We start from the raw sequence: 17,713 nt of genomic DNA on the forward strand, positions 1-17,713 counted from the left end.
TTTTGACTGTAGGAAACATCATGTATTGGACTTGGGGACATTTTATTGTATTTTCCTGCTAATGTTAATGATGAACTGTTTGTCTTATAATCTAACTGTAATGAAATGTGTATTTTAATGTGTTTTCACCTGCACAGGGAAAGAAATAGAAGATTAATCTGGTACAAATCATTTTTTTCTTTTGTAGGATTAATGAATTTGTACATGGCCCCTGACAAATAAAGAAGAAAGAAAGAACGTGTGTGGAGGTAGAATGGATTTAGATTGGTCATTAAAGGTGCACTGTGTAACTTTCTGGTGCTTGTTAATGCTCTGCTCTGAATATTCCACAGTATGACTTTAAAGGTCCTACATTAAAATGGAGTTTTCTGAGTTTTAAGCCATGTTATAATATCGTTACCTCATCAAAAACAGACCTGGAGTTGTGTTTTGTTTCATTCACACATGTTTGAGTAACACTTTATTATTAGTTTGTCTTCATCTCCAAAGCTCAAAATGCTCCGTTCCACCTTGTGATGTCATGAAGTGGTAGTTTTCAAGTTCACAGCTCCTTTTACCTTTTAGTTCAGAAGAGATTGAACTTTCCAGGTCTAAAATCATCCAGATGATTCTAGTGAAGGTGTGTGGAGTTTAAAAACACAGTGGAGCACTTCCTGTATTGCCACATGATGACATCACAAGGTGGAACAGAGTGTTTTCTTAGCTTAAATATGCAAGGTTTGTGCGTTTTAAACATGTGTGAATGAAACAAAACACAACTCCAGGTCTGTTTGTGATGAGGAAACAACATTATAACAGATTATAGCCATCTGCATGAAGTTTACATATTTGTATTTATTAACACGGATGCCTTTCCTGTTTCAACCATCTACAAAAACTGACTGGAGTTTTGAAGTTCTTCCTCACCCTGCTCTTTAAAAGTAATCTGGATGTTCTCCCACGTTTGCCTGTTTAAATATAGGTGGAGCAGAGACTTGAACAAACACGGCCTACATCACAACCATTCTGTGCCGCGCAGTGAAAGACAAGGACTACAACGTCACCACAACCACAACAGTCTGACAGCGCGTTTCCTCCGCAGCTGTTTTCTGAAGAGAGGAGTGAACGAGAGAAGGAGAGAGAGAGGGAGGGAACAACGAGAGAGGAGGGGAAAAAAGGAGCCAACTCATCTGACACAACTGTGGGCCAGAGAAAGGGGACGCGTCTGCAGGACTGGAGACTGTCCCGCTGAAAGGAACTAGACTACGAGGACCAAGTTAGAAGAGCGGATTGGACTCGGCGGCAAAAGAAAAGGAGGTGTGTGCTACTTTTTGCATGTTAGTCCTGGTTTAGACCCAGTTTAGACCCAGTTTAGACCCAGTTTAGACCCAGTTTAGACCCAGTTTAGACCCAGTTTAGACCCAGTTTAGACCCAGTTTAGACCTGCATAAGAAGTCCTAGTTTGTACTGGGTTAAGAGTTTGATTAGAGTGGAGTTTTTAATGCTGATATCATGCTACTTTATGCATGTTAATCTCAGTTTAATCCTGGTTTAATCCTGGTTTAATCCTGGTTTAAGGCTGGTTTAAGCCTGGTTTAGTCCTGTTTAATGTCCAGTTTAGACATGTTTAGTCCTGGTTTGTATTAGGTTAGTATTTTGAATAGAGCAGAGTTTTTTGCTAAGATCATGCTACTTTGTGCATGTTAATCCTGGTTTTGTCCTGGTTTTGTCCTGTTTCATGTCCAGTTTAGACCTGGTTTAATCCTGGTTTGTATCAGTTAGGACTTTGAGGAGAGTGGAGTTTTTATTGCTCATATCAAGCTACTTTGTACATGTTAATTCTGGTATAGTCCTGGTTTATACCCAGTTTAGACTTGGTTAAGTCCTGGTTTGTATTGGGTTCGGATTTTTTGGAGAGCGCAGTTTTAAATCCTGATAACATGCTACTTTGTGGATGTTAATCCTGGTTTAGTCCTGTCTTAGTTTTAGTCTAGTTTAGTTCTGGTTTGTATTGGATTAGGATTTTCAGGAGAGTTTTTAATGCTGATCATGCTACTTTGTGCATTTTAATCTCAGTCCTGGTTAATTCTGGGTCCGAGTTTAATCTTGTTTTAGTTCCCATGTTCCTGACTTAATCTCGTATTGTCCAGTTTTGGTATTCTGAGATGACTGGATTATGAGTGTATTCTTCTATTGAAATTACCGTGTAAATGCTTTCTACATGATAGTTATTGGTTTAGGTGTAGTTGTCCATAGTTTAGTTCTGGTTTAGTCCTGGTTTAGTCCTGGTTTAGTCCTGGTTTAGTCCTGGTTTAGTCCTGGTTTAATCCTGGTTTAGTCCTTGTTTTAACTTGGTTTAGTCTTGGTTTAGTCCTGGTTAAGACCTGGTTTTAGACCTGGTTTAGACCTGGTTTTAGACCTGGTTTAGTCCTGGTTTAGACCTAATTTAGACCTGGTTTAGTCCTAGGTTAGTCTTGGTTTACAACTGGTTTAGCTCTGATTTAGACCTGATTTAGTCCCAATTTAGACCTGGTTTAGTCCTGGTTTAGTTATGGATTAGACCTGGTTTAGTCCTGGTTTAGTCCTGGTTTTGACTTGGTTTAGTCCTGGTTTAGTCCTGGTTTAGTCCTGGTTTAGTCCTGGTTAAGACCTGGTTTTAGACCTGCTTTCGACCTGGTTTCGACCTGGTTAGTCTTGGTTTAGTCCTAATTTAAACTTGTTTTAGACCTGGTTTAGACCTGGTTTAGTCCTGGTTTAGTCCTGGTTTAGTCCTGGTTTAGTCCTGGTTTAGACCTGGTTTAGACCTGGTTTAGACCTGGTTTAGTCCTGGTTTAGTCCTGGTTTAGACCTGGTTTAGACCTGGTTTAGTGAATGCAATACTTGTGCTAATACTTTCTGAACATTTGTTACTACTACACCAGCTCATCCGTCTCTGCAGCAGACTGGAGTTTTATGTGCCAGAAAGAAATGGGGTCGGGGGGGGGGGGGGGGGGGCGGAGAGGGGGGGGGGGGGGTCAGGGGGGGTGAAGGGGCGGAGAGAGCGGGGGCAAAGCTTTGGGGGCCAGTCTTGTACAGATTTAGTGAGTTTTCAGTGAAGTCGTTGAGATCGAATCATAACTTGGTCTAATGTTAAGTGTTTTTTTTGGTTTAATTTGTGAAAAGAGACGGGCAGGAGACAGGAGTGTGTAATCGGATCTGTAGAGCTGCGGGTGAGTTATACATGAGTAATGCAATGATATGTATTTAGCACCAGCTTAATGTTCCAGAAATGCAGCCGGATCATGTCGTCTGCAGTAGTGGCTCCTTACAGTTGTACTAATCCTTAAGTTTTGGCTTCGATTGGTGTTTCTTTGTAGTTTGTGAATGTCAGTACTGTACATGTATTTAGCTCCATCTTAAAACACAGAACATTTCATTTGTCAAGTTGATAAATAGCGATAGTACTAACTATAAAAGTTCTGGCTGTAGTAGTTTTAGTGCTAGTAGAAGTAGTAGTAACTGTAATAGTTCTGGCAGTAGTACTAGCAGTAGCAGTTGTGGTAGTAGTCCTAGTAGTAATATTAGTTCCAGTAGCAGTAATTGTAACTGCATTAGTTCTGGTAATAGTAGTAGTAGTTCTAGCAATAGTAATAGTTCTAGTCACAGTAGTAGTAACTGTAAAAGTCCTGGCAGTAGTAGTAGTAGTAGTAGTAGTGGTAGTAGTCCTAGTAGTAGTAGTTCCAGTAGCAATAGTAGTAATCCTGGCAGTAGTAGTAGTAGTTCTAGTACTATTAGTAGTAGTAGTAGTACTAGCAGTAGCAGTACTCGTAGTTGTAGTAGTAACAGTATTATTATTAGTAGTAGTTGTAATAGTAGTAGTAGTTGTAGTAGTAGTAGTAGTAGTTGTAGTACTAGTAGTAGTAGTAGTAGTTGTTGTAGTTGTAGTAGTTGTAGTAGTAGTAGTAGTAGTAGTAGTTGTTTTTGTAGTTGTAGTAGTAGTAGTAGTAGTAGTTGTAGTAGTAGTTGTTGTAGTTGTAGTAGTTGTAGTAGTAGTTGTAGTAGTTGTAGTAGTAGTTGTAGTAGTTGTAGTAGTAGTAGTCGTAGTAGTAGTTGTTGTAGTAGTATCAGTAGTTGTAGTAGTAGCAGTTGTAGTAGCAGTAGTAGTAGTAGCAGTAGTAGTAGTGGTAGGTCTTGAAGGTGCTAGTAGATCAAGTTTATTCTTGGATGCATTGGATTCTTGGACGTGGTCTCCTCGTCTCACATTATAGTCTATGTAAATATTTTTAGTCCTAGTCTTTTTAAAAAATCTAAAACTTCTTTAAAAAGGAACAAATGTGACACAACAGTTTGAGTTTGCTTTAATGGGATGGGCCTATCTTGATGAAATATTTGGTGAATTTGATCTTGACCAAAGAAGTAGTAGTAGTAGTAGTAGTAGTAGTAGTAGTAGTAGTAGTAGTAGTAGTAGTAGTAGTAGTAGTAGTAGTAGTAGTAGTAGTAGTAGTAGTAGTAGTGTAGTTTTCTACCTCACATCTGCGTGAACTGGATTTCACCTTAGTCTTGAGTTTACATTTGGTTTAAATAAGGTTTACTTTTGTATTAAGTTGAATTCCTGGTTCAGCCTTTACTCTTACACTTTACTCTTACACTATACACTTAACACTATACACTTAACACTATACACTACACACTATACACTTAACACTATACACTTAACACTATACACTTAACAATATACACTTAACACTATACACTTAACACTATACACTTAACACTATACACTTAACACTATACACTTAACACTATACACTTAACACTATACACTATACACTTTACACTATACACTTAACACTATACACACTATACACTTAACACTATACACTTAACACTATACACTATACACTTAACACTATACACTTAACACTATACACACTATACACTTAACACTATACACTTAACACTATACACTTAACACTATACACTATACACTTTACACTATACACTTAACACTATACACACTATACACTTAACACTATACACTTAACACTATACACTATACACTTAACACTATACACTTAACACTATACACACTATACACTTAACACTATACACTTAACACTATACACTATACACTTAACACTATACACTTAACACTATACACACTATACACTTAACACTATACACTTAACACTATACACTTAACACTATACACACTATACACACTATACACTTAACACTATACACTTAACACTATACACTTAACACTATACACTGAACACTATACACTGAACACTATACACTATACACTTAACACTATACACTTAACACTATACACTATACACTTTACACTATACACACTATACACTTAACACTATACACTATACACTATACACTTAACACTATACACTTAACACTATACACTGAACACTATACACTATACACTTAACACTGTACACTTAACACTATACACTATACACACTATACACTTAACACTATACACTTAACACTATACACTTAACACTATACACTTAACACTATACACTTAACACTATACACACTATACACTTAACACTATACACTATACACTTAACACTATACACTTAACACTATACACTTAACACTATACACTTAACACTATACACTTAACACTATACACTATACACTTAACACTATACACTTAACACTATACACTTAACACTATACACTTAACACTATACACTGAACACTATACACTATACACTTAACACTATACACTTAACACTATACACTGAACTGAACAGGTAAAAACCCCATAACATGATATGCAAATGTAAAACCATTTTAAATATGACAAAAGTCCAAATAATTACTGGTGTTGCTTGGACTTACACTGGTCACTTTGATTCATACTATTATATTGGTAAAATGTAATACTGTATACACAAGGTGGCATGAGAGAATATAAACATTTGATCTGTATTTGAGTTTATTTTCAATATTCTTTTTGCATTTCATGTTAAAGCGAGACATATTGTGCTTGTGTCAACTCTATAGTTATAATCTATGGCACCTGTGGATCTTTATGTTATAATTTGGACATTTAAAATCACAACAATCATCTAAAATTACTTAATAAAAGAAACAAATCCACTTTAGAAAATGTGGTAGCTGTCAGCCCCTCCTATGGATGTCACATTAGCAAGTTGCAGGTTTCATTTATTTGTACCAAAATGACTACGCGACGCTGCTGAATCCTACATGTATCACTGATTAAGAAAATAAAATTGGAGATTGAAGTACGTCACAGTGGGCGTGTACCAGTGGCAGTGAAAATGGGGGTTTCTTGGCAAAATGGCGTCTTGAAAACACGTTTTTACAGATTACTCAAACATTAATCACTCCAAATACAACACAGAGAAGGTAAATGAGAAGGAAACAACTATAAATAAGTATAGTTAAAAGCTCTGAAAAGTCCATTTTGCAGGACATGTTTGATTTTTGCTAAACACTATTGGGATATTTGTGTTTTTCACCGTGTGCTCAGTGTTCTTCCTGATGTAGTCCGCACGTCACTAAGGGCAGTAAAGGAAATGCTTGCTGTTATTAATTCTTTGCTGGGGACATAACTGCTCCCCTGCATCCGCGTTCCCTGGAAACTGAGCGGCGGCCATGTTGGGGGCAGGAAGTGGAGGTCAGAGGTCAAACTGGGAGGCTGTGGGATGTTTTTGTGACCTTTCATTAGTGTTAGCATGTGATGGGGAGCAGGGTTGTACACAGAACTGTTGGTATTTTTAGATCCAAACCATAGTCACCCATGTTAGTTTTGGGTTTGACTTTGAGTAGTCCTGGTTTGGTCCTGCTTTAGTCCTGTTTTACTTTCATTTTGGTTCAGCCCTAGTTTTGGTTATATCTTGTTTAGTGTTGGTTATTTCTCTTATCGCATGTACTGCTTCTAGTTCCTCCATAGTGTAGCTGAATCCTACAGTCCATGTTTAGCTCTGGTTTAGACCTGGTTTAGACCTGGTTTAGACCTGGTTTAGACCTGGCTTAGTCCATGTTTAGCTCTGGTTTAGACCTGGTTTAGTCCATGTTAAGCCCTGATTTAGCCCTGATTTAGCCCTGGTTTACCCCTGGTTTAGCCCTGATTTAGCCCTGGTTTAGCCCTGATTTAAACTTGGTTTAGCCCTGGTTTAGCCCTGATTTAGCCCTGGTTTAACCCTGATTTAACCCTGGTTTAGCCCTGGTTTAGCCCTGATTTAAACCTGGTTTAGCCCTGGTTTAGCCCTGATTTAGCCCTGATTTAGCCCTGGTTTAGCCCTGATTTAGCCCTGATTTAGCCCTGGTTTAGCCCTGGTTTAGCCCTGATTTAAACTTGGTTTAGCCCTGGTTTAGCCCTGATTTAGCCCTGGTTTAGCCCTGATTTAGCCCTGGTTTAGCCCTGGTTTAGCCCTGATTTAAACCTGGTTTAGCCCTGGTTTAGCCCTGATTTAGCCCTGATTTAGCCCTGGTTTAGCCCTGATTTAGCCCTGGTTTAGCCCTGATTTAGCCCTGGTTTAGCCCTGATTTAGCCCTGGTTTAGCCCTGATTTAGCCCATGTTAAGCCCTGATTTAGCCCATGTTAAGCCCTGGTTTAGCCCTGATTTAGCCCTGGTTTAGCCCTGGTTTAGCCCTGGTTTAGACCTGGTTTAGACCTGGTTTAGTCCATGTTTAGCCCTGGTTTAGCCCTGGTAAAGTCAGTATGTTAATCTTATATTCTTGTAACTGGTTTGTGTGTTTGATGTTTAGTCCCAGTTTAGACCGGCTTTAGTCCTGGTTTAATACTGACTTACTTTCGTGTGATTTGGTTCTAATTTGGTCCTGGACGTTTGATGAAGGTTTTGGAGACACAGTTGCCAGATTTTTGCCAGAGAAACAAGCTACCAAACCTTTGAAAAAACCTAAATCAAGCAACTCAGGCACTAATTAGAACAGCATTTTTGTTATTAGATGATTAAAGTCTTTTAAGTGTAAAAAAAAATAAAATAAAAAGTCATTTCTGGGTCTATTTACATAAAAAGAGAATAAATCCCCCAAATCATGAAGTGAAATTGCCCAAAAACAAACGCAACCAGTTACTTCAATTTGTAATGGATTTTCCAAGCCCAACGTTGCTATAAAGAAGTGTACTTGGCAACTAGAGCTAGTCCTGGTTTAGTTTTCACAAGGATTCCTGGATTGGTTCTAGTTCCTACACGGTTTAGACCGAGTTTGGACCTGTTATAGTCCTCCTGTAGACCGCTATAAAGAAGTGGGCCTGACAGCTGTGTTATTTGGAGAGGACAGGGGCTGTGCTGTTAGCAGTTAGCCAGTTAGTGGTTAGCTTGAGCATGTGATTCCTTGTGAGCTGCAGGATGTCCAGGGAATCTAATTATAAAAGAGAGTTGTGTGCCTGAAGGGAGAGGCAAGGCTCAGAGCAAAACTAGAAATAACACACGAATATGTCAAGTTTTTGTATGTATTCACTAATATGGACATGTCAGAAGTGTTTATTCATTATATGGGTCCCACTTTATAATAACTAACTAATAACTTTAATTAGTTTGTTAAGAATGAGTCAGTAACAACTTAATTAAGGGGTTAAGGTATTAATAGAGTTACTAAGCCTGAATCATACTTAATAACCTATTTGTTCATTATGAAATATAGTTTGTGTTTATGCTTTATTCAAGGTTCTGTATTACACAAAATGGACTCTTTTGAGCTTTAAGCCGTGTTATAATGCTGTTACCTCCTCAAAAACATGCCTGGAGCTGTGTTTTGTTTCATTCACACATGTTTGAATAATCCTGCATTATTAGTCTGTCTCCGTCTCCAGAGCTCAAAATGCTCTGTTCCACCTTGTGATGTCATGAAGCGGTAGTTTAGTTTTCAAGTTAACAGCTACGTTTTACCTTTAGTTCTTGGAAAAAGATTGGAAATTCCACAGCTGAAATGATCCAAATGATGAAGGTGTGTGGAGTTTAAAAACAGCAGCAGCAAATATGCAGAGTTTATGTGTTAAACATGTGAATGAAACAAAACACAACAGGTGTGTTTGTGATGAGGAAACGGCATTATAACAGAGATCAGAAAAGAGAGTAATATGGGCCCTTTAAGACAAATTCAAGTGTAGTTATTATAAAGTGTTACCATTTATTATACAGGAATGAATGAACCGTTTTTGGAAAACTTATCAACATATGTCTTTCAACACTAAGAGAACCCAGACACAAGCTACAGAAACCAATCTTTTGAAACTGATTCATAAACATGTTCAAGTCCAGTCCAAGCCACAGATACCCACGACCAACCAGGACTAATCCAGATGTGAACCAAGGTCTAATCCAGGTCTCGACCAGGGACTAATCCAGCTCTGAACCAGGACTGAAGGAAGGTCAAAACCAGGACCATGTAAGAATTGAGCTGTGATACGCCCGAGCAGGACTGAAATCCAGGCCCACATCAAATTTAAACTCATGAAATATTGAAGTACATCTGATTACTGCAGCCTGACTTCATATTTGAGCGACAGTAAACATCATTGGTTGAGCGGCCCCATCCATTGACCCACAGGTTGGCGATGCGATTCCAGCTCTCACAGATGAATCCTGTCATTGTGTCCTTGGGCAAGACACTTAACCCACCTCGCCCCGAGTGTCTGCGGTGTGTGAATGTGTGTGTGAATGTGTGTGTTAATGTGTGAGTGGTTCCTTGATGTGACCATATACCATATTTAGATCTGAGAATATTTACGTTGTTGTTATTGTGTTGATGCACTATGCAACTTCTTGGTCAAAGTTACACCACCTTCTTGTCACCATGGATGTATCATTTCTGTACCTGGAATGTTCCACAGTATGGCATTACACATATATAGCATGTATTAATGTGTGTTTTATTGCTTAAAGAGGGGGAATTATGCAAAATCAATTCTTTGGAGCTTTCTACCATGTTATAATGTTGTTCCCTCATTAAAAACATCCCTGAAGAGGTTAGAAGAGATTGTCCAAAGTTCTGTCCCATGCTCCCACACGACACTTCTCCATAAATATACAAAAACATGATACAAAACTGTACACAGCAACTTGACAAACCTGATGTGATGTGCAGTAGTTTCATTAGCGGGACACACGCTGGTTGTGTTGTGATAGCGCTCTGCAGGGGAGTGATTTAGAGCAAAGAGCAAGGGGAGGGGGGACTCAATACTTGTGTCATATTTTGAGTGCCATTAGCCCATTCTGTATTTGTTAGTTAACTAGTTGACAGTTAGAGTCATGACCTCAGGAAAAATACTGAAAGTAGTAGTAGTAGCTCATGGAGAACTTTCAAACCAAACACAGTTAAATAACATTTGGCATGAAGTACTGAAATATCAACTTTACTTTCTATGTCACTCCCAGCTGCCCATTATACGTGTGCTAATCTGCTGTGGGAAAAGTATTGATACAGTCATAGTGTTGTGTTGATCTTTAGCCTCAGGTTACTTCAGCACAGCTCGTGTGTCGAAGCAGGGAATTCTGGGAGGGCGCGGACTGAGCGTGCTCGGACATGACTCTCGCGGTGCCCTGTAGCTGTGTGGCGTCTGGTTCGGTTTCAGATGTGTACACAGATTTGGTTTGCAACAGATACTACAGTGTAACCAAGGACTGAACCAGGTCTAACCCAGAACTGAACCAGGTCTAACCCAGAACTGAACCAGGTCTAACCCAGGACTAAGTCTTATCCAGGACTGTGTCAAAACTCACCTGTATTACTTCAAAGTGTTGATGGAGTACTTTGGGTCTCAGAGAAAAGGCAGTACATTACAAATCTGTATCAAGGGAAAGAAATATGACTAGAACGAGCTGTTAATCATTTTAATGAGAGAATATTATTTCTTCATTCATTTTTTATTTAAAGCTCCTGTATGTAACTTTATTGCTTAAAAAAATCAAAGCATGTTTTTTTTTTCATTATGGCTGTTTTATTGCACTGAAGAACGTAGAAAAACATCTGTCCTTACTCTGAGCGGGCTTGCATCTCCACAAACCTGATTCTTAAGCCTTCTTTCCACTTGCACAGTTCACTTGGGGATGCCTTGGCGCGGAACAGTTGGGTGGGGGGCGTTTCCTTTACAAACAGCCCAGGCGGCTTTTGGGTGTGACACAGGTCTATCAAAACAGACATAAAGGCGTCACGTAGGCCTGCACCATGAAGAGGCCCGGGACAGTTATAAAAGACCAGTGCTACAGGATCATCAACACAGAACAGCAGCACGAGGCTCACAGGGGATGGGACTGAATACGTCTCCACGCAGTCACTGGAGGACCAACGATAAACCATCATTATTAAGATGGGAAAAGCAAATACAAACACAAAATAATAGTTTCTCACCAGATGCTGACTTTATCTTGCGATAAACCTCTGCATTTCCAGTGATAGTGACTTTTATGTTGGACCGATACGATTCACAAAACAGACCTATCCAGATCTCGACAAGATAAAAATCACATTTGCAGTGTATAATGCGACACTGTCAATCAAACCTGTTGCTAACGCTGGAGGGAGCGACCTCAGGGAAAGAAGGCGCCTCATTTGTCTGTTATTAATGTCCATATCTTGACTTACGGACACAATAAGGAAATAAAAATATCAGAATCACATAAAGCGGGTTAATATGAACATTTTAAGATCAAAATAACATGTATGACAGCAGCAGTTACAGAGAGAGGGGTGGGAGGTTTTCAACGTAAAGTGAATTGGAGCCAGATTTGATGCTTACTCCCTGTTTGGAACGTGGCGGGCTAGCAGGTTAGCTATGTCCATTTATATATACAGTCTAACCATGGACAGTGTTCCAAAGGATGGGTTTCTGCTTCCATGGAATCATGCAGTCGACTTTCCACCTCCAGAAAGTTACGTACTCTCACGACTTTACTTTTTTAATTTTAATTTTCATTTTAATCTTAAGTCAGGTCAGGAATGTAAACTGAAGACCTCAGGAAGACTCCTCCCAGCAGCTGCTTTTCACATCAAATCAGGATCACACTGAGCTTTAGTGGAGGAGGGGCTTCAATTTTTTAAGTAAAGGTAAATTATGTAACTTTTCTGGTGAGTCGTCCACCAACCACTTATCTCAATTGAGTTTTTGGTATTGCTTATGTTACGATGCGCCTCAAATGTTCCACAGTATGACATTAAACATGTAAAATACCTACAAAACTCTCTGCCAGCCTAATCGCTCATTCGGAGTGGCCTATGTTTGAAAAATTGAAAATGGTGTCAGCCAAAGTGTCCTAGTTTCAACAACACATGATCTTTGCAACCTTCTCAACTATGAAAAAAAATTCTTAGTGGGCTTGCCTCTCCACAGATCTGAACTGTAACTTGTTCTGGAGACAAGCAAGTGGCGCAAGACTGACAAAGGCTTATGAGCTATTATAAAAGCCTCAATTTACACAGCATTCTGCATATTTATTTATTTTTTACCAAGAAACCAACCCAAGCCTCTGTCAACCATAACGTGACTAACACCGCTACTATTACACAAGTTTAATTGTCAAGTGCCAGTTCTTGATTTCTTCATTTTGTTTTTGTAGAGACCAGGATGTCGTCAGAACCGACAGAAACCAGCCCTGAAGATGTGAACCACCGCAGCTTCTGGATGGTAAGACAATATACGTGCTACTTCAACACAATCCTATAGAGTTTCTAAATGTGTCCATGAATATACTGCTTTGTTTTGACTCAGAATGCCTAACCACAGTCTGTGCTATAGCGTTTAAAGCGGTGCCACCACACCCGCTGGTTGGCTTCATTTTTGTCCCGAATCTCCATTTACAAGAGCTGTCACCGTATGCTACGCTAGCCACAGTAGTAAAAGAAGCATTGGCATTCCCCACATTAAACCTATGCATCACAGACTTTAGCTGAGTTGTCATTTCACACAGTCTAGTCTAATGTTGAGTTGTACTGATGATGTACTGTACAAAGATCAAAAGTTTCTGAGCAAGAATGTTGTGCAAATCCCTTCTATGTATAGGCTGTTCTTATAATTGGAACATAGAGTTGTGAGAACATTGGTCTGTCCCATAGACTGTATATATAAGTGGACATTGCTAACCTGCTAGCCACTGCGTTCCAAATAGGAAGTGAGCATGGGCGCCCTTCCGGCTCCATCGACTCTGGCTACAATTCACTTTCTGTTGAAAAACTGTTGCACCTCTCTCTGTAACTGCTGTTGTCAGACTCGTCATTTTGGTCTTAAAATGTTTGTATTATCCAGCTCTGTATGATCCTGGTGTTTTTATTTTGCTATTTTATCCGTAAATCATGATATGAACATTGATAACAGGCAAATCAGGCGTCTTCTTTCCCTCGCCATCTGCTAAACCAGAGGTGAAGGCAGAAAGGGGCGTTACCTCCAACAGCCACGCTCTGGATTGGCTCTTTGGTTGCTATGATACTCATGGTCGGAATTTCAAATATATAACTCAGCTCCAAATTCGCCCCTATAACTGTTAGCCTCAATGAGCTTCATTTGACTGGAACCAGACGCTATGTTCACTTCTTTATACAGTCTACGGTCTCCACACTAGTAGATTATCCATTGCAACAAGTGATGTTCATGAAGTTATCAACAAAACTGTGATTGTGTTTTGAAACATTACTTCTATAGTCATCCACTGATTTCTCTATGTGTTTTCTGGGTCTTTAAAACCTATTGACCCCAGTACTGACCTTAAACTTAAGTATCTTAAGTATTTAAACAAGACAGTACTTCTTCTACTATCACACAGCATGGCTAAATCAAGTGACTTCTTTTAAGGCCTGTGCCTGATTTTTTTCCATGTATTTGAGCAAAATGCAGCACTGTGGCTTAGTGGATAGCACTCAGGTGACACAGAGAGAAGCTTTCAGGTCCGATTCCCGAGTCTTTCTTTGCAGAGTTTACATGTCTTCTTCTCCCTGTGTCTGGGTGGGTTTTCTCGGGGCACTCTAGTTGGTAGGTCTGGTATGTGACCAAGATTGGCTCTTGGTCAGGACCTTACCTTACCGGGCATGGCACTGTAGCGCCCACTGCTCCTAAAAATAGACTCAAATAAAAGATGTGTTTTCATTATGGATGTTTTTGTAGCACTGAAGAATGTAGAAAAACATGCGCCCTTATAGTGAGCGGAGACGACTGTGGCCCTCTTCCTGCTTGTTTTCATGGAAATGTTATTCCTTTGGCTATAATATTATATTATTTATATGTTTTGTTTTATTTTCATTTTATGTCTGTACTGAATCTTAAGTCACGTCAGGAACCAGGGGTGTAGCTCCATATTTTGGGCTGTAGGTAAAAATCATCTGGGGGACCCGCACTACATATTGTGTTTTGAAAAATGCATATTATAGACTTTTCGAAGGGGGCCTTTCTGCACTGGGCCCTATGTAAAAAGTAGCCTTTACCCCCCAGTATGACGCCCATGCTGCCAACCTCTTATCTCAACTGAGTTTTGGTTATTGCTTATGATGAGGTGCCCCAGGATGAAGGATGGGTCAAATGCACAGGACAATAAAGTGCATCTTAACCTTAACCTTAAAAGTGTCTTGCCCCAGGACAGATGACGACATCACCATAATGACTTCTTTTTTCAACTTTACCTGTTGCATTCTGTGCCCTTCACAATGGGGTAAAAATACTTTAGCTTTAGCTTGCTCCTTGCTGTGTGTGCGTTTGATGAAAAGTGTTGAAGTTTGCAGAACACAGAGGAGCAGAGTGGAGGCCGAGCAGCAGGAGGTGAAACTCGTAAAGCTCACATTACCAGAAGCCACGTCCTCTCACGTTCTAACACTTGAACAAACACTTTTTCACCCTTTGAACAAATCAGGCGCCCACACTCGCCTTGCTAATGCTAACATAAGACACGGTACTCTGGCAGAACTGTAACATATATATTAATAAACCTGTCAATAACTCAATAACAATAATACAAGATGATCTCAGTAGACCATTTTTAAATAGACAGTAACATTAGCCACAGAAGTCACTGATCCAACCAGCTGCAGCTCAAATCTTATCATATTACAACAAAAATATTCAAAATCTCTTAATTTTTGCAAAGAATAAATAAATATGGAGCCCCCAAAGAATATTGCTCCAGCTTTTCATATACTGAGCGATAAGTCAATATAGTGATCATCATGACTGGCCCACATATTTTTAACAACTTTTGGCTGTTCTTCTGTGTTAGTGTCAGATTTAACATTTAGCAACCGTCTTATGTCAGATGACCAGTTTACATTTGTTGGAGTTTAAAGTGTAAAGAAAATGCTAAGGTAACGTTGTCCATGATTCAGAGTTTTGTAATGGCTAAAAGAGTGGCATATAAGTTAGCAATTGCCTCACAACTAGAAGGTCTTGGGTTTGACTCCCTTAAACTAAGCCGAGACTGTTACCAAAGACTGTGGACTAAACCAAGACGAAAACTGTGCATTCTTACTTTGAGCTTGCATCTCCACTGATCAGACCTCCAAATTGGCCTTGGCTTCATCAGTTTGTCTACATGGAGATGGATACGACTAACATCATACTGTTGAATATTCCAGGCAAAGCAATAACACTTCAATAGAGACATGCAGGTCCCTTAGAAAAAATACATAGTGCAACTTTAAATCAGACCAATTCTGCAAAATCGACTTTTCAGAGCTTTCAAACATGTTATAGTTGTTCCCCTTCTCATTTATCACCCTAAGTTGGAGTAATTTGTGTTTGAGCATCTTTAATCACTTATTTTCAAGACGCCATATTGTTAAACCATGCCAGTGGAACACGCCCACTGTGACGTACGCACTTCATTCCAATTTTATTTTCTTAATTGACGATGCGCGTAAGATTCGTAGTCATTTTGGCACAAATGAAAAATAAAACCCACTGCTCACTAGCTTGATCTGCAGCTATCCATAGGAGGGGCTGTTGTTGTTGTGATGTCATTTGCAACAACGTCAGCTCCACTTAATTATTTTATTAAGTCCGTTTAGATGAATATTACGATTTAAAATGCGCAAATTATAAGATGATGATCCATGGGTGTCATAGATTAGAACTATAGAGCAGACACAAGCACAATTGGTATGTTTTAACTCAAATTACAATAACATACAACACATACAATGTCACAGTGTTGAAAGTTATGCACGCACTCATGCACTGGGAGAATCTTGTGTAGTCAGTTTCCATTATTACTTTTATCGTCCTTTTAAACTTGATATTTCTGCATAAACCCTGTAGCGTGCATTGCTAACCTTTTGAAACACCAGTGTCTGTTCATATCTGGATTGCGGAAGATTTGACCCAGATTTTCGTAGCTTTAAGCTGCTCAGACAATCAGGGCTCTGTCTGATTTTTCCATTCTGGGACTCTTCTCTCTGTGCTCTATTAACAAGAGGCCATTTTGTTTTCCAAAGCTGCAAATACCACAAAAAGTGTAGTGACTGACTTTTCAGGACCAAGACTGAACCAGAACTAAACCAGTGTGGTTCTGAAACTCACAAGGAATTGATATTTTACACTGAGATCACACTGGGGGTGTCCTACATGTATGTTTGTGGTGGAATGTTCAGCAGATACCATGGAGACACAATGCGCACATTAGCAAACACTGTCAAAACGTTTTTAGATCATCTGGAACTCTAGAAAAACACAAAATTGGTTTAAATAGCACATTTTCAGCAGCCTGTGATGCCAGGACGTTCATGATCTTGTTTAGGAGTTTGATTTTCAATAAAAAGAAGAGAGTAACTAACTGAAAAACTGTTGGCTAACGCTAGCTAGCTTGTTATTTGAGAGGGACTTGTCTAACAGCATAAATCAGCTCACCTGTTGTAGTTCCAACTATGTCAGTCTTTCTTTCTGGTCAGATTGCGTTGAAATAAAGCTCAGATTAAAGTCTAACAAAGCCACAGACAGAGCATGCCTACAGTTAGCATCGCACTCCCAGGTAATGTTGATGACATCAGCTGCTGCAAATTATCCGTAGTCTATTAAACCAAAAACACCGTAGCACCAGTGTTACAACCCCTTTCATATGCCTCTTGTTCTCCTGTAAAGAAAGAACACACCCTCGTTTGGCTCATGCTGCTGCTCCCTCTTTCTCTCTCTCTCATCCTTTCTTCCTCTCCTTTAATTTGGCCAGCGTCCCGTCGGTTTTTGGCCACGTTTCCAGGCAGTTTCCTCTATGTGTCATCTTATCCCCGCACATGGAGAGCAGTGGGGCAGTCTGTCATTACCAGGCTCAAACAGGGCTGCGCTCGGAGCCCAGCTGAACTCAAACAGCTCCAATTAACATAGAGCAGAGTCACTGACCCGAACGCGCCAAAGACCAGGCCCCAGAACGTGACGGCTGGGGCTGTTCGGATGAATGTCACACAAAGAGATGAGTAACACTGGTGATGCGCCCGGTTGGTTCTGCTGGACACACACGCTCAATGCCCATCAGGTCTCTGAAGCTAAGCAGGGCTGGGGTTGGTTAGGACTTGGATGGGAAACCACTGGGATTAGGTGCTAAAGTGGAGCAGCAGTGACTCTAGTAGAAACTAATGTTGTGTTCTTAGGCAAGACACTTCACCCACAGTACATAGTATGAATGTTACGCGTGTGTTGGTGGTCTGATGGTGGCTGTGACTACAATACTAACTTGCCACTACCAATTATGGAGTGAAGGACTGGACTATATGGACTGAATAATGCCCTGTAAAGTGTTTTGGGTGTCTTGAGGGCGATATATACACTGTC

The 17,713-nt window shown here is 39.8% G+C and overlaps 1 protein-coding gene across 1 annotated transcript in view; it reads left to right on the top strand.

Annotated features, from left to right (window-relative positions):
* The first annotated feature begins 1,133 nt into the window (after positions 1-1,133).
* Positions 1,134-17,713, top strand: part of si:ch211-51c14.1 (protein kinase C and casein kinase substrate in neurons protein 2) — a 34,379-nt gene continuing 17,799 nt past the window's right edge. The window contains exons 1-2 of the mRNA XM_033971728.2: positions 1,134-1,296; positions 12,534-12,601. Coding sequence (XP_033827619.1) covers positions 12,542-12,601 — 60 coding nt within the window. The 5' untranslated portion in view covers positions 1,134-1,296; positions 12,534-12,541. The remainder of the gene's footprint in view (positions 1,297-12,533; positions 12,602-17,713) is intronic.

This window comes from Periophthalmus magnuspinnatus, chromosome 8 (genome assembly GCF_009829125.3).
Source record: "Periophthalmus magnuspinnatus isolate fPerMag1 chromosome 8, fPerMag1.2.pri, whole genome shotgun sequence".
Classification (NCBI taxonomy): domain Eukaryota; kingdom Metazoa; phylum Chordata; class Actinopteri; order Gobiiformes; family Gobiidae; genus Periophthalmus; species Periophthalmus magnuspinnatus.